The sequence below is a fragment of the Brachionichthys hirsutus genome, chromosome 7, assembly GCF_040956055.1.
Source record: "Brachionichthys hirsutus isolate HB-005 chromosome 7, CSIRO-AGI_Bhir_v1, whole genome shotgun sequence".
NCBI classification, from domain to species: domain Eukaryota; kingdom Metazoa; phylum Chordata; class Actinopteri; order Lophiiformes; family Brachionichthyidae; genus Brachionichthys; species Brachionichthys hirsutus.
In genome coordinates, this window is record NC_090903.1 from 13,771,778 (window position 1) to 13,799,702 (window position 27,925).

Consider the following 27,925-nt stretch of genomic DNA (forward strand, 5'->3'; position numbering starts at 1 on the left):
CAGTTCAGCAACCAGTCAGATTACAATGCAGCTTGGTACGTGACTGGTTCTAGAATTACGGAAGTATGTTTGGGATCTGTAATAATAATGTAGTGACAATAGATGTCTTTGTGTTTGTACCACATGGTGTTTGTTAGCATTTCTCAAATGCGAGGCCACTTTATTTCCTGTCACAATGCAGAGCGGCGACAATGTTGGTGTGCAAGATGGTGGGCGGTATAGAGAAAGCCACGACTCCATTTTTGCGTTTCGTGGCATTTATTGACAGTAATAAAAAATAGAGAACATCACCGGCATCGTCCCTCAGGTTCCACACCCCTTAAAAAGTAGAAAAATGTATTTATGGCACGCTTCAATTAAGTCATGAGACATCAACTTCAAAATGTGGTGCTATCGTGCCACACGGAGGAGGTCAAAGGTCAGCTCTGAGATGTCAAAGGCGAGATGCTGATGGTCCGGGTCGACAAAGACCTCTATGCCGCTGTGGGCAGCGGCGTGCCGGGTGCGTTTGAGCGCCTCCAGGGTGGCGTAGATGACTCTGGCTCGCTGCTCCTCTGAGGGCGGGTCTGCCCAGCGGTGGCAGGGCAGCGAGGGCGAGTGGAGCAGGAAGTAGACCGACGACATGTAGACTCTGATGAACTCCTGTTTTAAATAGGAATGGTCACTCTACAAACAGAGAGGGAGGAAGAAACAGTTTGTATCCACATGTAAAGACATTTAGCGACGCACACACACAAGCTCTTTAGTTTAGAGTCTCCCCCTAGAGGCTGTTACAGGTACTACACACAAACCGACCCGTGCTTTGCCCATGTAGACTTCAGAATCCAACCAGACACTCTGAAAGAAAACAGGTGCAATGTCTGTTTTAAAATCTATTCATTTAAAATCAGTGATTTATTCCAGATTCAAACAGATGGGTTCTCAGAGTGCTTCACCCTTAGAGCGTCCAGCAAGTCCTGCTGGTCCAACAACATGGGGAACGTGGAAAGTACAGGACTACATACGAGGTCTGAAACAGAGACAGACGTTTAAGCAGCCATTTACTAGAACAACTAATACTCCCTGCCTGAGTTGGAGGCATGGAGGGTGTGTCCTACCTGCATTCTGCATGGTGGGTCTGTCCACCAGCAGCGTGTCGGCCAGTAGCTGCCTGTGCAGAGCCAGCAGATGGACGCAGCTCAGACTGTGCAGAAGAGCGTCTGGCAGGAGGCTGAAGGGGGGGGGATGCTTGAACTATAACTGTCTCTGTGATTTATTGTGACTGTGTGAAAGCACCTGATCGATGCGCCCACCCGAGCTGCTTTCTGATGCGGCTCCTGGCTGATTTCAGCTTGACGGTGAGTTTGGGCTGCTGCCTGGCCTGAAGCATCTGCTGCAGAGCGCCGGTCGGAGCTGAGAAGAGAGGCTGAACTTATGCCATTCCAACAAATGATAGAGCTGTTGCTTGTTTGTTTGTTTTTTTTCTGGAGTTGACGTGGCAACTGGTGTTGAAGTACGTTCTTACATCCTCTGGCGATTGATGCATCCACTGTGACGTCCTTCTCATAGGGAGTCCCACCATTCACTGGCAGCTCATAGGTCCTACACACACATTAGATTCATTATAGTCTACGCTTTAAAGTGCTAATGCTAAGATGTCATGTGCGTTGCGCGGGCGTACCTGTTGGGGAGTGGATTTCCTAAGCCATTGGTCAGTTTGAGGAAAGCCCAGCCACAGCTCAGATCTCCTCTCTCACCTGTAGACTATAAAAAAACCAACACACGGCCGATTTAGCTTCTTCCGGATACTGATCGGAACTGTGGCCGCGTGTCTTGTACGTTTGTCCTTACGTTCCGTACGAAGGTCACTCCCAGTTCGAATAGGATGCCGAGGTCAGGAGACGCAGAGTTGCAGCGTAGGAAACATTCTCCGTCTAGGAGGGTGGGCAGGATGCCCGTCATCTGGAGCCGACGCGCGCGTTCCAGGCGTCAGTCCGCATTTTGTGGTTTTGAATTTGGACATTGAAGAAGCAAAGGCCGGAAAAATGTTAGAGTCTGGAGAACAACGAGCAAAGCGATCTGGCCTGAGAGGAGGATGCTGGAATCGTACCCTGGGGGAGAAGCTCCACGTCTTGGGGCTTTTGGAGCTATGGGTCGCTCTAACTGTGTGGATGTTACTCAACACCTGAAAACAAGCAGCTCTTATTTAAATGATGCTCTTGTTAGCTGCTCGTGATGGCAGAAATACCCCCACCTGAGTTCCGTCAAAGGCACAGAGGCGGACGTGTCTGCTGAGGACCTGAACTCCGACCCCAGGAGTAGGAATCATCCTGCAGCTCCGCAGAGCGAAGCAAACACAGATCCTGACCTGCCGAGAGCGGACCTGCGAGAGAGAGCGGTCCGTTTGTGACTGGAGACACGCTGAACACGCACACGCACACACACACACAGGCTCACCCTTCCAGTTATCGGGTCCAGGAAGAGATCGCTAAAGGACAGCTGTGATTGGCTGAGCTGAGGCTGAATATAGTGACTTGCTTTGTATGTTACACCTGGAAAAAGACAGATTGTTACCGCACGGTGTTTTCCTCGAAACGGGTGTGTTACAGATGTGATTCATTCCTCAGTGTGTGTGTGTGTGTGTGTGTGTGTGTGTGTGTGTGTGTGTTAATGACCTTCCTCCACCAGCAGTTGATTGAGAGTTGAAGGTCTGAATCCTGAAGGTATTGCCCCCATGGCAGCGAGCACGTCTGTTGTATCAATCTGTTGCGTGCACACACACACACACACACACACACACACACACACACACACAGTGAAAGCCGTGTCTACACTGTGCTGCTTTTTGATATTTGTGGTAGCAGCAGTCGTAGAGTTTATGGCCGTTTACCTCGGTTAAAGCCTTTTTGACAGCGCCCCATTTGGAGAACGAAGTACTGCCGATCAAGAACAGAAGAATTTACTGGAACTGATTTAAATTAAATTAGCGTCAATCCTGCAGAGGAAGAGTTCTCTGTCACTGCAGCTGTAAAAGCTGGAACCATCGGCAGAGACAAAACGACACAGAGTCTTCAATAAAAATGTAAACGAACCTCTGTTGCCCTTTGTCGTCAGTCACTTCCTCATCATCTGAATCCTCCTCCTCCTCCTCCTCCTCCTCCTCCTCCTCCTCGGTGGCATACTTGTCGTCCTCATCTTCATCAGCACCAGAGCCAATCTGGAATAGATTTTAAGGAGTTTCACCTGTTTAACGCAGCGCTGTGTGTATGCCGTGTAAAAACCCACGATGCTGGCGGTTGTGCACCTTCAGGTAGGTTTTTGGAACCACTCCTCTGTTGCCTTTATTGTCCTGAGCCAGCCACCATCCATCCGCCGACCTCCTGATGATCCTCAATACGTCCCCCTTCTGAAAACAGAAAGAGAGAAACACGTGAGATGCAAAGTTACTGTTTTACTGTCTTTTCTGTTAAGTCACAAGCTTGTATGAAACTTTTGTTTTTACTCGGTTTCTCTGTCAGACCTTCTTAAACTTTAATTGTATTTGCAGAAGAGAATCCTCCTGTCAGAACAAATGTAATATGTCATTTTTTAAAATAAGGTTTATCCTGATTATCGCCCTCTATTTTCAATAGAGTGTCTTCGTGGACACCATGATGAAGACATTTCGGTAGCGGCTGGGAAATAAAGAGAAAGTCCTCAGCGCTTTCAATTTTAGATTTTACACAGGGACGTTATACAGGACTTATTTCGTTTAGGGTTCTTAAGCTCAAATTACATGACTTTAATTTTTGTTTTGTTTTTTTGTCATAGAGGTAAATTTAACTCTACCTACCAATGAAAAATGACATGAAGAGGGCTACAGACTTGGAAGGAAATGGCTGGAGTATGCTTCTAGACAAGCCGCCCGGGGTTGCTGACATGAACCCCGTCCACATTCCTCTCCTCTCTCTCACGTTCCTCACCCTAACAGAGAGATCTCCCTCCTGTTGTCCTGTGAAATCACAGAGGACTGTGTTGATGCAGGGGCCAGACTGAGGGGGAGGTTTCAAAGATTCCATCTCCTCCTCCTCCTCCTCTTCACTAGTTTCCTGACAAACGGCGCTGTGGATCGAAACACGATCACATGTAAAGACAATAAGCAACTGAGCCCTATCATGTCTGGTCAGGTCGCTGACCCTGCAGCAGAACTGGGTCCTGGTGGTGACAGTTTCAGAGCGAGCATGTTCAGACGCTCCAAGTCATCCTGCAGCCGTCTCTCCTCCACCTGTTTTCTCTGGTCATAGTTTCCCACGGGAGCCAGTTCATCAGCCTGGAAAACCAAACGGCAGCACGCGATGACCAGCTCCACTAGTTTAAGAGTCTGCTTTTAGAAAATTCATAAAAAAAGAACACAGTGATGCAAGTTGGGTAAGTTGCACTAACCTTGGTGAGGTTCTGTAGCTTCTGTAACGTCTTCTCTCCTGACACCTGCAGCTTGTGGCATCTGTTTTTGAAAGGACATTCAGGCTAGAATCAATCCTCAAAGCGATCAATGAGGGTCCTGGTTTTAAATGGACTTACACAGGATGGTTAAGAAAGCGCTGCTGTGCTCAAAGACAGACGTTCTTTATCGATAAGACTGGCTCTGTCTGAGCTGTTTACCTTCGAAATGCCTCTTCTGTCGACACAATATTTTTCTGCACATCATTCACCAGACTGTCAACCTGGGTTAGAAAAAAAACAACATTGATCAATAGCAAATACAGACTGTATGTATACTCCATGTTCCATCATACATTCCTACGCCACTGGTTTATTCAGCTAGCGAGTCTTTGAGTCTGCCAGATTTGGCCTCCGCCTCCTGCTTCAGTCAAAATGAGGCCAAATCTGGCAGCAGTGAGTTCATCATCCTAAAGAATGTGAAAAGAAAATGATAGCCTGCATGCAAAATCCGGCAATTGTGATTTTGAGTCTGCCCCACTTCCTTTCTCAGCAAAGAAAAAAAAATCTAAAATAAGATGGTAGCAATGATTTAATCTGAAAGATTCCGTAAAGAATCTAACAGGCTGCATGCGTTAGCATGAGATATTTAGATGATTTTCTTTTTAATAAAGATGAACACATTCTATGCAAAGAAGTTCAAATAGCACAAGCTTTAGGAGTGTTTAGCATTCCCGAAACACACAAACAAAGGACATCCTGTGACAAACCTGCTTTTTCATGTCGTCCACTTCCCCCTGGACTAGTTGCAGAGGTCTCTCTCTTTTCGGTGGCATCTATGCGATGTTTACGGCGCATAATCCTCGTCTGAGTAGCTCGGCTAGCTAGCACGCACTACGCCTTCACTGGTCGCTGGGCAACCGAGTCCTCTTCCGTTTTCCAACTTCCGTATGTATTTCGTGACGTCGCTTGTAAACAACGCTACCGAATGTGTTTGCTTTAATTGCTATTTTAAATATATATATATACTGTACATACATACAACTCGATTCATCTCACAGAAATGATACTTATGAAACGCTTAATGTATTGGATCTCAATAATTACATTACAGCCTTTGAAGGACTGTTTTACATTATGTCGTTCTGATTATCTTCTCCACTTAAATTTGATTCCATTTTCTTCAATCGTCTAGTTTTCTATTGTTTCTTAGTTTTAAATGCGGTTGCATCTGTGGTCTGAGAGAAAGGGAATTTCAATCCTCTGTGTGACTTGACAATGTACCGCCCCCTGCTGGACTGGCGAGGTAAGACGGACAAGAACGATCTAAAAAAATTACCTTTTTGGTTCGTTATTCAAGTACCACAAACACCATGCATGGCCACCATGATTACGCAAATAGAATTAGTTATTGCGTGGATTACATATCTAACTCTTGATCTTTTCGATATTGCAGCAAAACCTGTGACGTCTCAGATACCCGACCTTAGAGAGAAAATTCTGATCATTTTATTTATGTAGGAATAGTGGTTTAAAAATCCAGCAAAGCATTCCAGCTAGAGACACTTTTCTTTTCTGCTCTTCGTCAAACTTTTGCAGCCCTCCAGCTCTATCTCGTCTTTACAAATGTCGTGTAGTTACATGTGGAGGGCGTACTTTGCTAGTTGTGAAACATGCTGTCTTCAGGTTCGACTCAGAATATCCCCTTTATTATATGAATTAAGATTTCTTGACAAATTTGTCGGTGTTAAATGTCTTGCAAAATTTCCAATTGTCCAATTGCCCTTACTATTTTCCCTTAAAATAAATATATTTAATTAAAATACGACTGTTTCCGGTAAAGGTTATATTTAGCTATAAAGTAAAAATGTATTTTCGTCATCTGCATTACGTCATTCATTGTTGACTGGCACTGTGCCAATGTTCTAGATAAATGTTTAGCAGTACAGACCTAAAGTTTCTAAATTAATAAAAATTAAATTAAATAAAAAGTTCCATGCTCAGATTCAAAGGTGGCCAATAATATATGATTTATTAAGCATTTTTAATCTGTTCTTGTTTGATTTGGTTATTCCAAACAGCTGTCTATGGCACCTTTCTTCTGCACATCTCTTATACAATAGAATAGATAGTTGAGTAATTTAGCTTCCAAAGAGGCGCAAACATTATTAAGGCAATTCCACATTAAATATTAAGACAACTCTGGGCTGACTTCTCTTGATGCAGCAAGATGGCATCCTATGCTATTACAACCCATTTGTCCACACAGCCACTCAAGGGACTGATCAAGAATATTTGATCACTTACCACACGATCCATTTATTATGCTATGATTTAAAGCTCTGCCTTATAACCACTGACGCAATTATACAAATGACTTCATTTGGCTTTCCTGATGTGACTTTGGTGTAAATAATAGCCTTGCTGTTCTGTTGGTTTGCCAGCAAGTGGTTTGATTTAATATGGAATTCTGATGTTCTGGGAAGTCATTTAAATAATCGTTGTTTACAGGGAAGACTCCAGAGGGACCGGACCTCACCGAGGATTATTCGCTACCATCCACCATAAAACCACATATCAGTTTTAATCTTGTGTTTTGTGTCGGAAGCTTTTGTTTCATGTCTTTGGGCTAAATTAAACCAACATGGAATTAATCATCTTGTCTCAACAAGAGAATTGCTGAATCACATGCATAAGCAATTCCTTGATGTTTCATACATTATTTGTGAATAAAAAATATTTTTTGACATAATGTGAGTTATTCATTAGTAAAAAAAAATAATAATAATCATTTTATTAGACATTTATATGGAGTAATCGCCGTCAACATAAACACGCCTTGTTTCAGTGACAGCATCACCCCGGGGGGAGGTTTGACAGATGTCAGAACAGCGTCCCGTAAATCAAGAGGCCAAAGTTCAACAAACTGATCGGACTACGTTTTTTTTTTTTTACCATCATTGTAGTCCTATAGTAGGTGAATTTAGGGCAAGTCGCTCATCGTATTTCTTGCGTTCCGGTGTAGCATTTCAGAGCAGCTTAGTTGAAACCGGTCGGGGGAAACCGGTCGGGGGAGGTGAGCGGGTTCGGTTCTCTGCTGGAAGAGCTTGGTGACGTAGTGGACTCACACACACACACACACACACACACACACTCACGCGCGCAGCCGCGCACACACTGGCTGCTGCTACGCCTGCCCGAATTTCAATATGGGGAAATGACCGCGAGTGACCTCAAAAGAAACGCTTTATTTTCTACGACATTGTACACAGCATAAATTAAATTGGAGCTTGATATTTTAAAATAAGTACATCACCGGAACTTATAACGGCAAACGTTTCCTTCTCGCGCGACTCTTTCGGTAGCTTGCGAGCGACGGGGCTAACGTTAGCTAAGCTAAAGTGAGCTAGCCGGTTTCTCGTCGCTAGCGGCTAGGCTTGTATGGATTTTTTCCCCTGCAGATGCTAGGCTAAAAAAAAAAAAGCTAGGCTAGGGGTAGCGCCTGCCATGGATAAATCCAAGTCAATGACTGACAAGAAAGGAGCGTCGGGACCCTTTCATGTCAACAATGGACAGAGCCAGAGAGGATTCCACGGAAACGCTGCTAACGGCGGCTGCGGCAGCGGCGGCAACGCGTTCGGCTCGACCACCGGACCGAACCTGCACCGAGGGGACGGTGCCGAGTGCAACGGGTCTCCGGCGAAAAGGTGCAGGCTACGGAGAAGGACGGAGTCGGTGCGACGGAGCAGACCGCGTAAGTGTTGTGTGAGCAAACACGTTCAGATAGCTGAGGTCGACGAGTCGCAATCTGACACGTCGCTTCGTTGCGATGTCTGGTTTGATCTGTCGGGGCTTGCGCGTCCACGTTCCACTACATACACATGTATGACAGCCACGCGTGCACGCCCCTCTAACCGCGTGCACGTTCGTGGTCGGTGCGTGTTTGACAGTTCGGCTGTCTTCGTTTTGATTAGATGCTCGGCGTCTCCCCGGGATTACTAGATGAGACCTCCGGCGTCGGGGAGACCCCTCGTTGTTTGTATGAGCCCTCAGGCTGGATTTGACGCACTGTGATTGGTTAGACGCCAGTGGTGGAAAAAGCTCCTGATAAGTGGGTTTGGCTTGCCTCAGCCTATCAGCGCTCGACTCTTGTCTTCGGCAGGCATGTGAAAGTGTCCCGGGCCCCGCCCTCTTATGTACCAAGCCTCTCGTTTGATGCGAGTAAAGATCATCCAGGAAAACTTTACGGCGTTATCGCAGAATCTAAAACTGTTTCCTGGGATTGAGATTTCTCAGCTTTCCTTCCACACCTTTTTTTTTTTTGTTAATTATACTTTTTTGTTTTTTGTGAGCTGACACTTGCGACTACTATGAAACTTATCAGCCATAAGAAACCCGGTAAGTGCGACCCGGTTTGTGTTCTCCGTGTGAAAGCATCGAATGGTTGTTTCTTGTGTTTGTGAAGTCGCCCTCGGGATCTGTTGTAGCTTAGGGGAACTGTCTTTGGAGATGTTTGCAGCGTTAACCATCTTGTTACGTCTGGTTGTCATTCTTTACATCCTTTGTGTTTGGGGGAGACAGGTGGGCAAAGGACAGGGACATCACCTGTTCTGTTATTATATTGTGGTATTATGGATAATCATTGCCATGTAGAGTTCACCAACATCTGGCTCAGTGTGAGACAGATTGCTTTTAAGATTCTTAGACGTTTGAGCACGCAGGGAAGTATAAACACAACAACAAAAACTATCTATTAAATTTAATCGTCTATCAAATCACTAAAAAGTCATTTGTGTGGCCAGGAGATCAACTGTTATTCACAAAGGAGAACTCATAGTTGTTTTAATGTTGTTCCATTGATTATGCAAATCCAACACCAATATGATGTAAATATTTCATGTATTTATACGAAATCGTCTGGGAATATCCTTTTTTGGTCCTCTGTATGCATTCTGACAGGTTGTGCTTTAACACCAGTAGAGAGCGTTCTTGTTTTGACTGAAGGATTGTGTAGCGATTTCGCTAATTTGTAATTGGATTGTGTGTCCACTGTTGTCACAACTGCTGTTGCTCAGGCACCACACAGTACCGGTCTCTGCTTCTGTTCCCTTTGATAGATGCATTGATCTTAGCCAACAAAAAATACAGTCTGAGCGTAAGAGAATATTAAATTACATGTTTCACAAAGGAAATGCGCACATTTTTATCTCCTTTCACTGGCGTGTGAAATCCCGTGCGAGTCATTCAGGTATTAGTGAGCGAAAGATAAGACAGAGTCCCTACGTTCTGCACAAGACAAATTCTCGTCATTGTCCCCAAACTTGTTGACAGTTTATTGCTGACACAACGGGAGACGCCCATCCGACCATGGACGACAGTGGCTCAGACACGGCCAGCGAGGACAGTGCGTCTCAACCACAGGAGACGAAACTTACAAGAATGCAGTACTGCTGCTGAGCATGTCAGAGAACCTTGTAGGGAATGTACAACAAAGCAATAAGTAATCAATCATGTGAAGGTTTGAGATAATCAATGTGTGTGTGTGTGTGTGTGTGGTTGTTTCCTCGTTATTGACATTGCCGTAAACCTGTAATTATTTTTCAGTTCTTTGATCTATTTTGCTGTTGTGTTTACCAGCATGACGGAGTCGGCACCGCCTTGAAGCTGGGCTCAAATTATAGAATTAAGCGGAGCTCAGTCAACTTCGTAAAAGTCCAATTTGTGCAGACATGTTTCTTGGCAGAGACGCCCTATGATGGAGGCCAGTCTCCTGCACTTGTGTCCCATATTATTTTATGCCCCCACCGACAGGGTTATGTAAGGTTACCTTTGTCCCTCTTGCCACTCCTTACGTAGGTCTGTGCATAAAGGGGAACAGTCTGTCCCTATGTCAAAGACCGGCGGACAAAATCCAGCGACATGCTTCATAAAGGTGTCCGTCTCGTAATTGTTTTCTTGAATTTTCTTATTACTACATTTTGAACCCGAGGATTTTGATTTTAGTTTGTTCACATTCAGAATTTTCTGTACAGTTCAGTGTCCTTAGACAAAGATTTGCATTTTATCTACGGTGCTTGGAGTTGTGAATTTTCTGCCTGAATTTCAGAACACATGATGTTATAACACAGAAAGACAGGTGGAGTAAAACAACAACAACAACAACAACCACAACAAAAACACACGTCAACTTAACTTCTGTTAAGTTGACGTGTGTTTTTGTTGTGACCTCACTTCCTTTTCTTTATTGTGGCCTCCTTTGCAGCAGGAATTACATGAATTGTGTTTTAATGACTAATATAAATATTTGATCATTAATTTCCTCTCAAAGGTCTTTTGGAATTATCAATTGATTCTGTTGCATTTGCTCTTATTATGATTATCTTCTAATTATGTCAAAAAGCCCCAACATGTAAAACAAATGTCCGTGCATCACGGTTGCCGAGCAACATTGGCAGCTGGTGTCTTTCCGTGGACAAGTAGATTAACTCACCGCAGCAGCGGTTGAGAGCTCCACAAAGTCATTGGTTGCAACTCCTGCAGATTGCTTCTGGGTATTGTTATGGGCAGATGCTTTTATTTCTACTGCTTTGAGCTGCTTGGAGCCGGACCAGGACCAGGACCAGTACCAGGACCGTAACGTACTGTATTCTTCATACCCGACTATCGGCTGGTAAAGAATGCCAAACGGAAGAAACAGTAAGACGGGACGAAGAAACGACAACTGCCTATGACCTGGAACAGATTAATAGAGCTCTAAAAAATATCATGTCAGGTGAGCTGAGAAAGCTAACGTTGCAGCAGGAGCAACAAATTGGGCCGAAGGAGGAAGTGGAATCACTGAAAGCCATGTTAACTCAGAGTGACAGAAAGATAAACTGTGCTGGAATAGTGTCAATGAACTGGATCAAGACACAAGATGAGAAGATTTGGTATCAAAAGGTGTGGAAACTCGATGCTGGACCTTCTATGAGCATGACATATCTCTTTGTGAGTTGTGACACATTACCGAGAAGGCACCACCCTGTCTAATCATTAGATTCATCAGGGGACAAGGAAACCGAATGGAACTGGAACGGGAACGTGTGGATCAGAGAACAGGAAGGCTCTCATGCTTAGGAAGATAAGAAGACCTGAAGAGCTAGAACAATTCAGAATGAGGTGTTAAAGTATCTGACGCAGGCATGAGGTAGCGGATGGGAGAATGCATCCACAATGGACACGCTGGAGTACGGACACAAGCTCAAAGGTGCGTTCAGGGAGAAAAATATATGATGTAGAGAAGGGTACAAACTAAAACGTCATATTTCCTGTTAACAACAAGTTTAGAAAAGCCTTTAGGACAATTACAGTGTCAGAAACACGGAGGAGGTTCTCATGGACTAGACAGAATTCTTGGGACAAAGGTAGAGTAGTGGCGGTTGAACATGGCATTATCCTAATAATGAGTCGTAGTCGTTGGCTTGTTAGCGAGCCGCCGGATGAATCATCAGCGGCAGAGAACAAAACCTCCTGTGATGTTCTGTTCAATAATGAGCTCGTTACGGTAGTTTCTTCTCTTATCACACAAGCGTGCTGCGCAAGTGTTTTTTTTTATCCTGTGCAATGCGGGCGCACACACACACACACACACTGAGACGCGCAGCGTCCCTCTGTAAAACCTGAGATTAAACGTTAAGCATTAAGAAAAGCGAGAAAGGAGAGAAAGCTGTGCTTGCTGCTGATTATTCCTGAACAGTAATCCTGGTAGGACATCTTGTTTTTGAAGCCTCCAGGTTTTATTGCAGTCGGTTCAAACAAAGCAGAGGCGTGGTCGGTCAGAAACCTTTCACCTACAGCGCACGGCTGCAAATCACTCCTCGACCCCTGACCCTGCTCTCAGTCAGCTTCACCTTTGCCTGTGAATCAGTGTGTGTCTGTGCACCCCTGTGTGTTCATGTTAAATGAAACTAGAAAAGCATTCAGAGAGTGTCTGTATCCAGACTGGTGTCCAGATCGCCCTCAAAATAGAATTGGTTCTGAGTTAGACCCATCTTCAGATTATTTTTTATCAAGATCCGTCCAGCAGTTTTTCCAACAAACAAAAGACATCAAAAACGTGACCTCTTTGGCAGGGGTAATAAAACGCTGGGTAACAGGGCAAGTTTGAGGGTTGGGCAACATTCGATGGCCGTTGCAGACTTTCATGACTTTCTCCAACTAAACATTGACAGGAATTGCTCCGTTGTATTTCCTTGCTTGTTGTTGCTTTTGTAGCATGTGTATATATATATATATATATATATATATATAATATACGATGTATATATTATTGTCTTGGTGGTTTTGGTCCTTTATGGTTTCAGTCCAACAGGAGTAAAAGTATCTGGACTCTCTACCAGTCATTTAGAACTAAAGAAGCCTCTTGGATCAGAGGTGAAGCGTCTTCAACCAGCCCAGTTGATTCTTTTTTTTTTTTGCTCTTTTTGATTAACCTTGACCTGGATGACTGAGAACTTACACGGATAAATATGAATGCTGCATACTGTTAACATCAGGAAGAACCCACACATCGAAAAGCATTCATTGGTAAGGGAAGTAAGGGAATCATTACAAAAAGACGCTCTGAATTCACGTCCTTATTATTAGAGGAATTATTGATAATCACATTCAGATGCCATCATGTACTTTAAAGTACTCAAAGCGTAAAACGAGCCAGGATAAGTTTCTTTTTTTATTTATTGATGTATTCAGCTTCTCTCACCTACTTTAACAGGGGTCACTGCTGTTAATGTTTACACCAAAGTGTAGATCAGGTCAGTGGGTGAGAGGGGATGGCCACACAAAATCACCCCCGCTGGGAGGTCGCCCACCTGAAACCGCTCTACAATGTGTCCAGCTGTTGTGTGCAATGCATCATGGGAGTTCGGGGTTTCGGTTAGTCATTGGGGTTTGTTGGTGTTAATTGTGTTTTGCCTTGTTGTGCTTCGGGGGGGATTGTTAGTTTAGTTGGTCGAGACAGTGTGTTATGTACCGTAATAAGCACCGTGAGTCACGGGTGTGGTGCGTTAAGGGTCCTCCGGCCGCCGCGCATGTGTTGCTGTCAAAATAAAAGCACCTGCAGGAGGTGGCGTGCATATTTGACACGAGCGCTCCAGTGTTGGTTGTTCTATTAATGCGCGCTACAATATTTGTTACCGTGTTTAATGAATAGAATATACGTGTGTAACCATCGCTAACATAACGTGAAGCTAAAGGAAGTGTAACATGCGTTTGGTTGACCCATAACCTGTATTTAACTTGGGTGACTGTGATCTGAGGAAAAGACTTCACCCCAATGAACCAGGACGATTCGGTTCCCTTCAGCCGTCCAGCGTGAAACGTAAAGACTATTCTTCGTTTAGACTAATCTTACAACTCAACATGAAGGTACGTTAGGAAATCTGTAACCTAATCAGTTTATAAAGGATATTTAATTCACACCTGAGGCCACACCTCACTCAACAGGTAGATGTGTTACCACGGCCCGCATGGCATGAAAGCACAAACCACCAAACCAAACCAAAGGCAGCTATTGGACGAGCCACTCGTGCTGTAATTATTACGCATGTAAAGAGTTTGGATCGACATCCTTTAGTTCACCGTGCCGGCGTAGTGAACGTTCGGTGAAAGGGAAGTGGGTCAATCGATGCATGTGACATCTATAAATAGAAACATGAGTACATCTGTAAGGAAAAAAGGTTCCTGTTTTTGTTTCTACTAATGTGGTTTTATCAAAGATTTTTATCAGCTTAACGCTATCTTAGAAGCAATCTCACATTGAGTTGCTATCTAAATTATTATTGGTCTTATCACATAATTTACTTTCCCCTCATATTCTAGTTCCCTGCTTTTTTGGGGGGGGGGGGGGGGGGGATTCCAATCAATGTTCAATGTCTGAGACTTACCGGCCCAAAGTAAAAGTCGGATGTCTTTGGGGCCCCTCACATGATTTGCTGTTGATTCATTCTTTTCTGTTTTAATGACGAGGTGAACTCAAGACGTCTCCTTCCTCTTTGCAGCCTTCCCCTGGTTCGGCATGGACATCGGCGGCACCTTGGTCAAGTTGGTGTACTTTGAGCCAGTCGACATAACGGCAGAGGAAGAACAGGAAGAGGTGGAAAACCTCAAATCCATCCGCCGCTACCTCACTTCTAATGTGGCCTATGGTAACTCGACTGACTTCTAAAGTCCTGAACCTCGACAACGATGAAAACTAAAAACTGATCCCGTTTCTCTCAGGGAAGACAGGAATTCGAGACGTTCACCTGGAGCTGAGGAACCTGACCATGTGCGGCAGGACGGGGAACCTGCACTTCATCCGCTTCCCAACGCAGGCCATGCCCCGTTTCATCCAGATGGGTCACGACAAGAACTTCTCCAGCCTGCACACGATGCTCTGCGCCACCGGAGGCGGCGCCTACAAGTTCGAGAACGACTTCAGGAGCGTGAGTGTTGAAATCTGAAAGCCCAACATGGCGACGCTTGTTGTGAAACGCAACATCACGCCCCGTTTGTGCTGCAGGTGGCCGACCTGGAGTTACTGAAACTCGATGAACTGGACTGCCTGATCCGGGGGCTGCTGTATGTCGACCGCGTCGGCTTCAACGGACATCCCGAGTGCTACTACTTCCAGAACCCGTCGGACACCCAGAGCTGCGTGAAGAAGCCCTGCACATTGGACAACCCCTTCCCCATGCTGCTGGTCAACATCGGCTCCGGCGTGTCCATGCTGGCCGTGTACTCGGAGGACGATTACAAACGCGTGACCGGAACCAGGTGAGCAGATTGTTAGTAAGGTGAAGCGTTACTTTGTCGCTGAACGCTGGCCACTGCATGCATCACCACACACATGCATGTGCAGGGGGCGTCGTAGCGTGCGGGGAGGGCATAGGCGGGAGGCGCCCCTGGAGTGCCCGCCAGGCGTCCACTGCTTCGTGAACAACGTTATTACATCACAGCAACATGAAACCGATTGTCCGTGGACATTCTGTTTTTACTTTAGGAGTTAAACTAGAAAACACCGAGTTCAATTTAAAAGCCTTTTGCTCGAAGAAATATTTGAAAAACATTACGGTCACGATAAAAATGAAATACAATTTGCCTCTGTAGGTTCTCCTCAGTCGATCCTCCTGATTGGCTGTGTGAGTTCCAGACATTCTCCTTCTAATATCACGTCGTGTACTTTAGTACTTGATTGTGATTAGATGGTGAATTATAGGAAGCGGTAAGAAAAAAAACAGATCAATGAACATCTTCATTCTCTTTTTGCCTTGAATAATAATGGTGTGAGCAGCAACTAGTGATGTCACTGGAGCTTGTTTTTACGCCCCCCCCCTCCCCCATTAAAGGGGCCCGTAGGGGGTTACCCTTGCTCTACATGGGCGTCCCGACACCCCGGTCTGCCTGTCCCCTTTGTCTTGTCTTTCAGTCTGGGCGGTGGCACCTTCCTGGGCCTTTGCTGTCTGCTGACGGGCTGCGAGACGTTTGAGGAGGCGCTGGAAATGGCCAGTAAGGGGGACTCGACCAACGTGGACAAACTGGTGAAAGACATCTATGGAGGAGACTACGAGCGCTTTGGCCTCCAGGGCTCCGCTGTGGCGTCCAGGTGAGCACGATGACGTCGCCGGCGTTCATCCAGGTCACGGCAGTCCTGGCGTCGCCCCGGGAAGTTTCATCAGCGCTCGTACCTCGAAGCAAACGACTCGCGCGATGCCCCTTCAGGCACACACACCTCGATGCTTAATGATGTGTGTCCTCACACGCCAGCGTTTTTTGTTTGGATAAAAAAATGACTTTAAAAGCGACGTCATGTTTTCTGTTTCAATAGTTTTGGTCACATGATGAGCAAAGAAAAGCGAGACAGCATCAGTAAGGAAGACCTGGCCAGAGCCACGCTGGTCACCATCACTAACAACATCGGGTCCATCGCACGGATGTGTGCTGTCAATGAGGTGCACACACACACACACACACACACACACACCAGTGAAATCTGCATGGTTGGATGCAACAAACACTCACGTTCACCGCTAACGATCCACAGGTCATGTTGCCGTGGAAACTCACAATCCGCATACCAACAGATCTGCAAGTCCTTTATTTTAACTCGGGTTGATCAGAGCATAAATCAATAACCAATCATCTCATGTGTGCAGAGGTCCTTTTATTGTTTTTATTCATTTATTACCGGTCTGCACTATGGTGAAGAGGCGAAGACTAGCTTTAGCTTTAATGCTGAAAACCAGAAAAAAGTCTTGCAGCAGATTCAAAAACGAGACTTTTTGAATAGGGAATGAAGAAAACGCTTTCCGCTTCGGCGTTATTATCTTTTAACTCGCCCTGTCTGCGTGCTGTGAGCTTCTTTACAGTGTTGCCTTGTGGCATGGTGATCAAGCAGCATTGTACAGGGCTACCACTGCACACAGAGCTGCAGCGCCGACGTCGCTCCAGTGTTCTCCGGCAGGTTAAGCTTCGTTCTTCGCTCGGGATTGTACGCTCCGATTCCGTTCTGAGGTGGAAAAAAGAAAAAAAACAGCCAAACTTGTTCTTTTGATCATGAAACTGAGCAAATATGTTCTTGTCATTAATGAGCAGTTGAACAAATATGAGTTTTCTAGATTCTAAACGAGAACACGTAATGATGGATGACGGTAACCACTGTCCCAATCAGAACGTAATGACAGACCGTTATAAAACTAACCCCCCCCCCCAATTCACCGCCATTTAGTTTATTTGTCATTTTTCCTTTTCCAAATATGAAATCAACATTCCTTGTCTTTTTTACCACTAGAGGCAAAAGATAAGCGTAACGTTGAATGTAAGTGTCCAGTGATTAAATCTTCATATCTTCTTTTTATGATCCAGCAAAAATCAGAGAATTTGATCCTTTTCTTCTTCATAAATGCATTTGGAGCAGTTGGGTTGCCGTTAGTCAACTCTCCAGCTCCACCATGTGGCTCTGGAGAGACATTACACTTGCAGTTGGACTTGCAGATGTGTTCCAAAGAGAAATCTGATCAACAAAATGCGCAGAAGGGCAGATGAGATCATTCTCTTTTCTATCGATTACTCCAGAACAACGTACGCTGCTATAGAGTCAAATCTCAAACACTTCTGCATTTATCATACACTTTTCTAGATAACTCTGGTTTTACGTCTCTTCACATCAGAAAATCGAGCGCGTGGTGTTTGTTGGGAACTTCCTTCGTATCAACACGGTGTCCACGAAGCTGCTGGCCTATGCCATGGACTTCTGGTCTAAAGGTCAGCTTAGAGCCCTTTTCCTGGAACACGAGGTGAGCGCTTTCTAGGACCGTCCTAATTCGATCCTTACTCATTTAGCAGCTTTAAAAACACGTGTCATTTGTCACACCAGGGTTATTTCGGCGCCGTCGGCGCGCTGATGGAGCTGCTCAAAACGACAGAGGAGCCGTGACGCGAACGACGTCCTGACATCGCCGCGCCACCTCTGAATGCCGTGATGTCATCGAGTCCGAATAATGTGATGTCCTCGAACCTTTGAAGCTGCTGGAACGTCTCTTTCGCAGAGGTTCTTAAGGGAACATTAAGAGACACAGAAACTGAGTAAAGCCATTTTATTAATTTAAATCTTGTAAATAGTGATGACCTCTAACATTCGCCTCCTAAACTTGCCAAACGCAGTCCCCACCGTGAAGCGGTTTGAATATTAGAATCTTTAAGTTATGGTTTCCTGGAATCAGCCCCGTGTCCGGGACCACAGAGTATTTAATTGTATTTTTCGTTACTTCGTGTTTGTGTGAGGAGCTACTGTAGCATTACGTCATGGATGCCGTGGCGTCCTTTTTTTTTTTTTTTGCCAATGTTTTCACGGGAATCAAAGGACTCTTTAATGAGTCGGGCTTTTTCTTCATCCAGGGACGACAGACACGCGACCGGTCCCTCCTGCCTTCGTCTTGTCAGAACGCAGACGTAGCTGAACCTGTAATGTTCAAAGACCGCCGCTAGCGGTCAACACCGGCGCTGCACAAAACGCTGCAGCTGTAAGGAGGAGCGCACCGAAGCCAAACCCCGTAGAGATTCTGCCTCCTCCATCCCAGACACCTTTATTCTGCCGCTCCACTTCCCGCGGCCTTTTACGTTCCCTCCCCGTCAGTCTGCCTACGTGTGAGCATTGCCAGCGGCGTGTCGCCACACACAGTATTTAGTGAGTTTAATGTTAAACGGTGGGACCAAGTCGTTGTCTTCCAACATGTGGCACTCCAGCTGTGCGTTACTGACTTTTCACTCGCGTCCGATTCTGACCTGTGCTTGTTTGTGTAAGGAATCCTCATCCTTGACCGTCTTCGCCCTTCCCTGCTGGTCAGCGTGGGGGGGGGGGGGGGGGGGGGGGTAGTTTGGTTGTTGCAGCGTGATTTAGTGAGGCATTCGTTCTGAGACGAAATGAACTCCCTTTTAAATCATGGCGCGTAAGAGATGGACCGAGATTCAATCACAGGTTCGCCTGTTTTCACGGCCGCCGTCTGCATGCCTCCGTCTGTCGTCTTGGATGATCAGCCCTCTTTCACTTGCCTGAATTGCCTTTTTTAATGTTTGATCCTTCTGCCGCTTGCTTTTAACAGCTCTTAATCGGATTCTGCAGTCATTTCGGTGGAGATTATGCACAACATCGACTTCTGTGAAGAGTCCTCATCAGTAATGATCCGTTTTGGAGAAGCATGGACCACAAAGTGTGTATTTTCCTGTATTGTAATGTTGGATTCCCCCCCCCCTCTCCCCCTGAGCTGAACTCTCTGACACCACCTGAGAGCTTTTATGCAAACATGTATTTCCTCTCCGGCGGCTGATCTGTGCTCTTCCTGTTCCTTGTTCTGAACTCATCTTTATTTATTCTGCCGGCTGTGTGAAGAAATACAATAATTCTCTCCGCCTGTCCATTTGTATGCGAACGTCTTCTGGACCGGCGAGGAAGCCGTCGGTAATCTCTTCTCCTTTGCCTAATTTACTCTTTGACCCCTCTGCTTACCTCTATATGGTATATGCTGTACTTTTAAGGCTTAATATTGATCCTAATTGATATGATGGCAGATTAACCCCCCCCCCCCCCCCCCGTTTACAGAGTGGCAGGTCAAAGTGTTTCCCCTGTGGCATTTACAAAGGTGTTAAATCACTTTTGAAAACATCGATCGATGTGCTTTATCCTTTCGGGTATTGCTGCGTTGTCTGTTAATTTTTATTTATATTTTTGCCTTCTTCCAACACGTGCTGGAATAATAATCGGGACCTCAGGCTGTCTGGATGTTCCCTGTTAAAGCTTCACCGTTTGCTCGCCTGGCGACTCCACGCTCGTGCCCTTCGGTTCCCCTCCAGCTGCTTTGTGCCCATCGTTGCTTTTGTGCTGTAGCAGGATCAGCGCTGTTAGAAGTCACAGCTCCTTCCTCTCAAGTGTGTTGCTATTAAAATGTCATTTCAAACGCCACGTGTTCTTTAGGTACCGCAGACGCCTTTGGTTCCCTAATGGTTCTTCTCATTGTGTGTGTTTTTTGTTTTGTTTTCGGGAACATGTATATCCTGTCGCTTTTGTTGTCATTTGAATTTCTACTCGTGTTTTGAAAGGTACCTTTTGTAGCACCATTTGTACACTCTGCTCAGCAGCCTATAAGACCGGAGCAGAAGGAGCGCTCATAATGGTTTTAACGTTCTGCAATCCGCTGTGCTGCGTCTCAGACCCGGAGTTGCCGCTGCAGTTTCCTGTAAAGATGCAGGACATGCAGTGGAACGGGTGTGGATGATGCGTAACGGCCGATGTCTTTTTAAAGATGTTATTTTTTGTGTGTTTTAAGCGTTGCTCTGATTGAAATGTTGCTAAATCTAAAATGTTCTAATCCGATGACGCTAGTATTTTTGGACCTTGCTAAATGTGAGGCGATGAAATGACAACTCCGGAGTTTAGATTCACGCAAAACCACTTTTGTTTCCAACGACTCGGTTTAACATTTTTACGAAGCCTTGGAAATTTTAAATTTAATATTTACTGTAACTTGCAGCAAAGAATGTGAATTTAGCTTCAAAAAAATTTTCAATAATGTTTGTCTCTTTTGACATCATGAGTTGCTGTTTTGTTTTTGAGCGTCACTAACACTGTTAGGGATGAACGTCCCACTGGGTCCGCCTGTGCTCTGATCAGTGCGTGTAGTTCTTAGCGCTGTAAGCTTTGGCTAAATCACCCATTAAATGCCAAAAGTCATGCCAGCTAAAGCGAAACTCGTCTGTGTGTCCCCGTCACGCTGATCTCGTCTTGTTGGTGAATGTCTTTCGTAGGTAACCCAGTTGTTTGTTAAGTTGACTTTGAGTTTCTCCCTTTCAAGTCTGTCCTGCTGATTTAATTAACACTATTTAAGGTGGATGTTTGCAACAGGATGTCTTTGGCCGGACTAGGTACCTAAAATAAGAGCACCAATCATGCTGAAGTGCATCAAATCGGCTAAAAGCTGTGACAATATTCAATTAGTCATTCTCAAAGTGCGGTAACGTTGCTCGGTAAGTTCTTTAAATGTTTCCTGATGTCCTCAGAGGTTCTTAATCTGGTCAAATATCTTGTTGCGTGAACTCACCTGGCCCTTTAAACTGTCTTCTGGAATGCTTGACTGGTAGGACAGACCCTTTGTTCCCCAACCCTTGTTATTAGTACAAATATGTTGTAAATATTAATATGATATATTCTACACCAGCAATCTGTCTGTTGATGAAGTTCCTTCGACAGTACGGGGTCGGCTTTCCCAAGCTCCACTCGGCGCTTTATTCCCAATCCCAGCGCAGACAGAAGTTTGTTCCCCTTTACGGCAGCCGTAGCGGGGATCTGGTGAAGTCTGTGGTTTGTGACGCATTTTGTGGATGTTCCTGTAATTGTGTAAAGTCGCATGGGTTAGATCTGAATTTTTTTTTTTCTTTCACATTTATATCGTCATATGATGCAAACATTTCATTCAAACTTTGCATTGGGACACTGAAGTTCCTCCTCGAGGTGTCTGCGCTCTGTCCGCTGGATCTCTGCGCCAGGTGTTCACATGGGTTCCTCTATGATCTGGATTTAGATCTGAGACTTTTGGGAAGGCCAGTTCTGATTGTTGGTGTCGGTTCTGCTGCTGCTTTTAACTCTTCAGTTTAAAAAAAAAAAGAGGTTAAAAAAAATCTGCCTTGTGCAATGTAATAAAGTGAAGATTTTTTTTTTTTCAAAAAGGAATTAAACTAAAACTGGATGACACCTGTTTTATGTATTTATTGACTTGACTTTTCCATTTATGTACATTTACGATATAAGTTCTGCAGTAGCGGACCAATCACACTTCACAAAATAAGACTTTATTGAATGGTTGCCAAATACAGCTGTGGTTAGAAGACTGCAGTAATGTGGATTATAATCTAGACTAAGAGAACTCCGTTTTTCATGTTGGTTGGTGCAACCTCATCCGGTTTTATATTGGCCACAACTCATCAAACAAAACCTGAAGGTAACGGCAGCATTAAACATTAGTTAATGAAAAGATAAACATAAAAATGATTGAATTTATAGGATTGATGCTGTGAATTTAGTTAAAATTTAAACTGGTCTGATTAATTCTTTCTTGCATTTCTTCAATTTGGGATAGTACAGGTACAGGAATATTACAGCTGGACTTAAAAACAACAACAACCTTACTAAAGGTCATGACGACATGTTGTAACTATTATAGAGGTTATGTAACGTTATCTTTATGACAGACAATAAGGAAAGTTGCATAAACTGCATAATGGGCCGAGCAGGTGCGGGAATAGCAGCTTCCCCACCTCCTTCTCCTCCCTCTGCTTATATCTGAGATTTAACATCGTCGGCGTGTTGCAGAGCAGCCTCGGGATCTCGGTAGAAGGACCAGAACCAGAAGCAGGACTTTCCTTCCTGCGGTCTGCGGAGCAACGACACCAGCGACCCGGACACTGGTGTAAGGAAACTAAGACGATTACAATTGTATTACGTTCTCCATCACTCTGCACTGTCGCCCCGAGGCAAGGAAAACGAGCTAAGGGTCAAAAGGAATATTCGTTTTGAGGGATGGAACTCTTCGATGTGGAAGTCTCGCTGGGTTCTTCCATCGCCTCAGAGTGTGGTTACGCTTCAGTTTGGAGTTTCACTTTTCTCCGTTGAAGTACAGAACAGGAAACCGGGCTTCGAAAACGCTCTGACTCACTTCGTGGTTTCAGCGAGCTTCCTCTTCAGTTGGTTAAAATAGCTGAGAATGTCTCCTCTTTGACATCCTTTAAGCTCCGTCTCCTCACAACAGCCGGTGTGCGTTCGCCCTGAGTCCGTCTTATCTTCTTCCTGCCACACACTTTTGAACCTAAGTGTTTCCGAAGATCTCCGTACTTTCTTGCTGCCACGAACTTGCGGCTGTTTAGCCCTCGGTGGGAGAGCTAGAACCTAGAACGGAGAGCTTGGGAGATAGAGAGATCCTCAGAGCCTCTGTGGGAGAGGTTCTAGCTCTCCCAAGATCTCTCTATCTTCCGAGCTCTCCGTATATCTCCTGATATCTCCTGATATCTCCTCCGACATCTCCGTCCTGTCTCCCCCTGGTATCTCCATACTTTCTGGCAGCTCGTGTGTCTTTTATAGTTCTTCTGAACCCCAGTGGTTGAGAGGGGACATCATCTCTTGGCCCCCCCTTCTCTCTCCTCCACCCGCCTCTCTCTGTTCATCAGTTGAACCTTCACCTCGTTCTTCTGTGTCCTGGAGTCACCTCTGAGAGGGGACATCATCTCTTGGCCCCCCCTTCGTTCTCCTCCACCCGCCTCTCTCTGTTCATCAGTTGAACCTTTACCTCGTTCTTCTGTGTCCTGGAGTCACCTCTGAGAGGGGACATCATCTCTTGGCCCCCCCTTCGTTCTCCTCCACCATTTTGTTCAGGCGGCCCAGGCGGCCATGTTAAGAGTTCTGTGGCGCTTCACTTCGCCCTCAACTTCTCACAATGTCCCTGATTAACCCTTCCTTGTCTGTCTTCACATGAACCTTCATTTTGGCTCTGATCCTCCATTTTGATCTTGTGACCATATTTGGTCCTGCATTCCGTCTTTCTCTGCTTCACTCAAAGTCCCTGATTAACCCTTTAACATTCAGTACAGTCAAACTTTTGATAAAGAGATCATATAACAATTCATTACATACCATTAACAATCCTTACCAGTGGATTCACTCACAGATCATCATTTTACATAATCATTATGGCCATGACATATAAGGAAAAGTATTTATTCTTAAAGATAAACATTATGATTGTGTAAATTCTAATAAAATGCCTCTAAGCGTTCTAATAGCGCCACCTTCCCCGTAGCCTGTATCCGCCAGGTGTTTTAATCTATTTTATAAATGCAAAACGCTGTTATCCTTTGAGTTGGCCTAGAGAGGGAGACATTTAACCTCAACGTAACTTGACAATCTATTCCTTGTAACCTCAACGTCCCCCCTGGGACCTTCTCATGTACACGCACGTACTCTGTGTTACTCCTGCTCACCTTCGTTCCTCTCTTTTCTAGAGCAGACCTCCACGTCTTTAAACTCTCCTCTACCTGCTCTCACTGATGACACGTTGTTCTTTGATGCTATTGTATCTATACTTTTTTGTTTTTTCTACCTTTTCTACTTTTTAAAAGCTTTTACATTTTGATGACGGTGAATTTCTTTTGTAAGTCTAATCGCTGTGTCGACTTTGCTAAGTTCAAACAGTTCTGACTCCAAGTCATTCTTGTCTGTTCAAAGTCCAATCTCTTGTCTTTCCTGTATTCTCATTCAACTAACTTGAACACTATATTCTGTCTTTTCAGTGGCAAATGAAGAGGAGGGAAACAGGAGTGAACTGAAAGGGAAGGAGATCCTTTAAGTTTCCTGAAGATCAAATGCAAGCAGGCTCCAGTTAACAAGCCCAGCAAATGGAGAGGAGTTTGGGCTTCTAGTGTCACACAGAGGGGGGGTCAACTGGTTCAAGTCTGCGATGGTTGCAGCAATGGTCAAAGGGGGGAAGGTTGAGGAAGGCCGGAAGACGTCTGGGGTCATCACCCCGCCAGAGGGAGGCTGGGGCTGGGTGATCGTCGGCAGCTGTTTCCTCACCATCATCTGCAGTCGGGCAGTATCCAGGTGTGTGTGTGTGTGTGTGTGTGTGTGTGTGTGCGTGTGTGTGCTCACTTTAAATCTAATGTGCCGTCATGACAAGCCTTAAAGTTGAACACACGATCGATACGTTGATTAAATGTTCTACATCACTGATAGACGGACCTCTTATACTTCCTGGTTTACCTTTGTCACCAGTCCGACTGGTCTGATGTTGTAAAAAAAAAAATGGGATGGATCAAGGAGGACGGAATGCTGAGCCGGGTGGACTCAAGGATCTGATTGGCTGCCATAAATTGATAAGCAACTGATTTACAACTGAGCCGACAGCTGATTGTGGGGGCGGTTTCGGGGTCAGCTGCGATCAGCTGATGTAGTTGAGATAGACGGCTCCTTATTTCACCAAATAATGCTGAGTGTGCTACTTCTTCATCCTCTAAAATCAGGTCAAACAGAACACTTTTACCACCTGTTAGTTTTCTTTCAGCTCTTCATAATGACTCAAGTAAATGTTCTCCATGTCGTCCGACCTCCCCTCTCTCCGGATCCAGATGCATTTCCGTATTCTTCGTAGAGTTCCAGCTGCACTTTGAGAAGGGTTATTCCACCACCTCGTGGATCAACAGTCTGATCGACTGCACCACCATGTTCTGTGGTAAGAACAAATCCCTGCCATCCGTTCAACCATCAGCCCGTGAGACCCTGAATAATCCTTCCCAACTGTGTTCCCAGCGCCTCTAGGCGGTTTCCTGGAGAGCCACGTCTCCTGCAGAACCACGGTGATCCTGGGAGGGCTTCTCTCGTCTGCTGGCCTGGTCCTCGGCTCCTTTGCTACCAGACTGGAACATCTGTACATCTGCCTGGGCGTCCTCTCAGGTAAGCAGCTCACCCACCTGGGCTCGCTCTCCGATGGAGGACAGAGAAAAGAGACGTCAACACTTGTTCTATTTGTCAGAAGAAGCTGAACGTTCCACCTGCTGGCCGTTTTCTCCACCCTATGCAGGTGTAGGCTTTGCTCTCAGCTACCCAACAGCCGTAGCAATGGTCGGGAAGTACTTTGTTGAGAGGAGAGGCCTGGCCTATGGCATTGCAATCTCTGGTAAAGACATCTGAAGTTGTTATCTCCTCATTCATACTTATCGTTTCGCTTTTCCTCTTGCTTGAGTTCTTCTGTTCTTCTTTTTCTCTGGCCTGTTTGACTTTCCCCTCATCCTTTCCTCTAACTTGGCCTCGCTTCATACTCTCAAATGCTGTTTGACTTCATCTTCAGGTAACGGAATTGGGACATTCGTACTGGCTCCTTTATTCCAAATGCTAATCCACTATTACTCCTGGAGGGGCGCGCTGCTCGTCGTGGGGGGGTTTGTTTCCAACTTGTGCGTCTGCGGTGCTTTGATGAGGCCGCTGAAACCGAAGGGAGGTGAACGGTAGGTCACTTCACTTCAAACTTCAACATCATCCACCATCTTTGCAACTCGGTTTACCTTCTGAGTCCGGAAATCTTGAGCATTTAGGAACAAATCCACAACGAGTTTATTTCTTTCATTGATTGATTGGTTTCCCTTCTCTTCCATCTAAAGGACGATGGCCAAACTGGAGAATGACAGCAAGACATTGGGCCTGAAGGACACTGAAAAAGAGGCTGCCGATCGCAGCCCAAATCAACTGGAAACGAACCGATTCAAGGATCATCGAGGTCTACTCGTAGCCAACAGATCGCACGGAAACTTTATCCTTGAAAAGAACAAGCTCGGACAGGAGAGAGTGGGATTTCTATCAAGCTTTCGCCTTCCTGATCCGAGTTTAATAGATGGGAAGATAGTCAAGTGCATTTTACTTAGCAACAAGCTAACAGAGACGGTGTTGCAGGAGATCAAGCTCTCAGATCCAAACATGCCCAATGGTGGCGGAATTGAAGAATTGAAACTGAAAGAAAGCATGAAATTGAAAAACAAGGCAGCCGAAAAGATAGACGACTCGGGGCTCAGTGATGCCAACTCAACCGATGCCTATCATTTAGATGAAACAGGTAGCGCGCCACCGGACTCTATACTGGACTCAAGAAGTGCATCCAAGTTTTGTCTCATGTTCAAGGAGAGGTTTGGATTTCTTCGGTCCCCCAGGTTCCTGGTTCTGGCTCTGTCGATTATGTTTCTGGCCTATGCCTGTGTTTCTCCGGTGGCTTACTTGGTTCCTTATGCTCTCAGTGTGGGGCTTGGACACCAGCAGGCTGCCTTCCTCATGTCCGTATTTGGAATAGGCTCCATCATAGGTACCTTCACCTTTGGCTGGATCGCAGACAGAAAGTAAGTCGTGGCTGCCTTGGGCTCATTTTATTCATAAGCCTCCAAATCACCGTGGAAATCTGTGCGTTACGTTCTGTACCTCAATCCTTAAAAGTATATATGTGTATACGTGTATCTACCTGCGAAATAAATGACACATATTTCATTTAAGCCAAACGCTGACAGATGCCCCTCCTTCCAGGTGCACGAGGAGGTACCGCCTGCGGATCTTCATGGCGGCGTTAAGCATTGAGGGCGTCTGCTGCTTGTTCTTCCCCCTCATTCAGTCATTCTCTCTCTTGGTCCCATTTTGTGCGTTCTACGGGTACTGTGAAGGGGGGTACGCAGCGCTCATGACAGTAGTCACCTCTGATGCCGTCAGCTCCACCGACCTGACCGCCGCGCTGGGCGTGATCTGCTTTATGCACGGCGTCCCCTACCTGATCAGCACACCAATTGGAGGTAACGGCTCCTAAATTTTAATAATTACTGAGTTCATTTGTTACAAAGTGCAGCTTGGCGTATATATAAAATACCACACGATATGCTGATGATGCTTTATTGTACGTCACACCTCCATTGCTTGCTTGCTGACGTGTAACAGATATTTCCTGTCTCTCCTCTCTCCTCAGGTTGGTTAATCGACAGGACGGGAAACTACTTGGCAACCTACATCCAAAGTGCGGCATTCTTCTTGCTCAGTTGTGGGGTCCTAGCAACTGGTATGCTAGCCAGACGCTGCTGCAGGACCAAGGCTAATTCGAATCCCACTCATATTTATGCAGCTGCAGCTGAGCAAGGCGTTGTGTGACAACGTGCACTTCATTGCTGCTGTTATATAGGTTTACAAAGACGATGATGTTCATTACATAGTTGATTTGTTTTGGACTTGAGACCCGAGACGTGTGAAGCTGTCACAGGAGTAGCTTTTAATTATTAGGTGTTTTGTTTTCAAAGCACCTAAGGCGGATGACGTGACGTTTTTGTCCACTTCAGATAAGGCGGACAATGCTGCCCTCTGCTGGTTATTATAAATAAAGCAAATTTTGTTACTCCAGAGGTCCAAGTATACTGAATACAAGAACTGTCATATCAGTAGTATTGATTCAGT

General features: G+C 45.4%; 3 protein-coding genes across 3 annotated transcripts; 2 read left to right on the plus strand and 1 right to left on the minus strand.

Moving 5' to 3' along the window:
• Window positions 1-269: 269 nt before the first annotated feature.
• On the minus strand, window positions 270-5,234 carry nphp1 (nephronophthisis 1). Its single transcript, XM_068741359.1, has 20 exons — window positions 5,169-5,234; window positions 4,621-4,682; window positions 4,402-4,462; window positions 4,155-4,288; window positions 3,942-4,080; window positions 3,284-3,385; window positions 3,072-3,196; window positions 2,870-2,915; window positions 2,655-2,742; window positions 2,437-2,531; window positions 2,234-2,362; window positions 2,090-2,164; window positions 1,831-1,941; window positions 1,661-1,743; window positions 1,505-1,581; window positions 1,293-1,392; window positions 1,098-1,210; window positions 936-1,009; window positions 796-837; window positions 270-666 (listed from the first exon to the last, which is right to left on the minus strand). The coding sequence occupies exons 1-20, from the start codon at window positions 5,232-5,234 to the stop codon at window positions 391-393; spliced, it is 1,998 nt and encodes a 665-aa protein (XP_068597460.1). The 3' UTR covers window positions 270-390.
• Window positions 5,235-7,905: 2,671 nt separating this feature from the next.
• Window positions 7,906-17,851, plus strand: LOC137895757 (pantothenate kinase 3-like). Its single transcript, XM_068741262.1, has 8 exons — window positions 7,906-8,152; window positions 14,436-14,582; window positions 14,656-14,861; window positions 14,939-15,192; window positions 15,845-16,021; window positions 16,244-16,367; window positions 17,586-17,711; window positions 17,792-17,851. The coding sequence occupies exons 1-8, from the start codon at window positions 7,906-7,908 to the stop codon at window positions 17,849-17,851; spliced, it is 1,341 nt and encodes a 446-aa protein (XP_068597363.1).
• Window positions 17,852-24,413: 6,562 nt separating this feature from the next.
• Window positions 24,414-27,625, plus strand: LOC137896127 (monocarboxylate transporter 12-like). Its single transcript, XM_068741655.1, has 8 exons — window positions 24,414-24,556; window positions 25,081-25,184; window positions 25,262-25,405; window positions 25,533-25,628; window positions 25,800-25,956; window positions 26,110-26,835; window positions 27,017-27,276; window positions 27,447-27,625. The coding sequence occupies exons 1-8, from the start codon at window positions 24,414-24,416 to the stop codon at window positions 27,623-27,625; spliced, it is 1,809 nt and encodes a 602-aa protein (XP_068597756.1).
• The last annotated feature ends 300 nt before the right edge of the window (window positions 27,626-27,925 follow it).

Bases quoted from the DNA above. Each gene is read 5' to 3' on its own strand.
- nphp1 (XM_068741359.1), bottom strand. From the start codon at position 5,234: ATGCCACCGAAAAGAGAGAGACCTCTGCAACTAGTCCAGGGGGAAGTG. The intron at 2,743-2,869 runs GTAAACGGCCAT...TGCACGCAACAG, and splicing joins TCAAAAAGGCTTTAACCGAG to ATTGATACAACAGACGTGCT. The intron at 667-795 runs GTCGGTTTGTGT...CTCTGTTTGTAG, and splicing joins TCTACATGGGCAAAGCACGG to AGTGACCATTCCTATTTAAA.
- LOC137895757 (XM_068741262.1), top strand. From the start codon at position 7,906: ATGGATAAATCCAAGTCAATGACTGACAAGAAAGGAGCGTCGGGACCC. The intron at 14,583-14,655 runs GTAACTCGACTG...CGTTTCTCTCAG, and splicing joins CACTTCTAATGTGGCCTATG to GGAAGACAGGAATTCGAGAC. The intron at 14,862-14,938 runs GTGAGTGTTGAA...TTTGTGCTGCAG, and splicing joins TCGAGAACGACTTCAGGAGC to GTGGCCGACCTGGAGTTACT.
- LOC137896127 (XM_068741655.1), top strand. From the start codon at position 24,414: ATGGTTGCAGCAATGGTCAAAGGGGGGAAGGTTGAGGAAGGCCGGAAG. The intron at 25,406-25,532 runs GTAAGCAGCTCA...CACCCTATGCAG, and splicing joins CTGCCTGGGCGTCCTCTCAG to GTGTAGGCTTTGCTCTCAGC. The intron at 25,957-26,109 runs GTAGGTCACTTC...TTCCATCTAAAG, and splicing joins AAACCGAAGGGAGGTGAACG to GACGATGGCCAAACTGGAGA.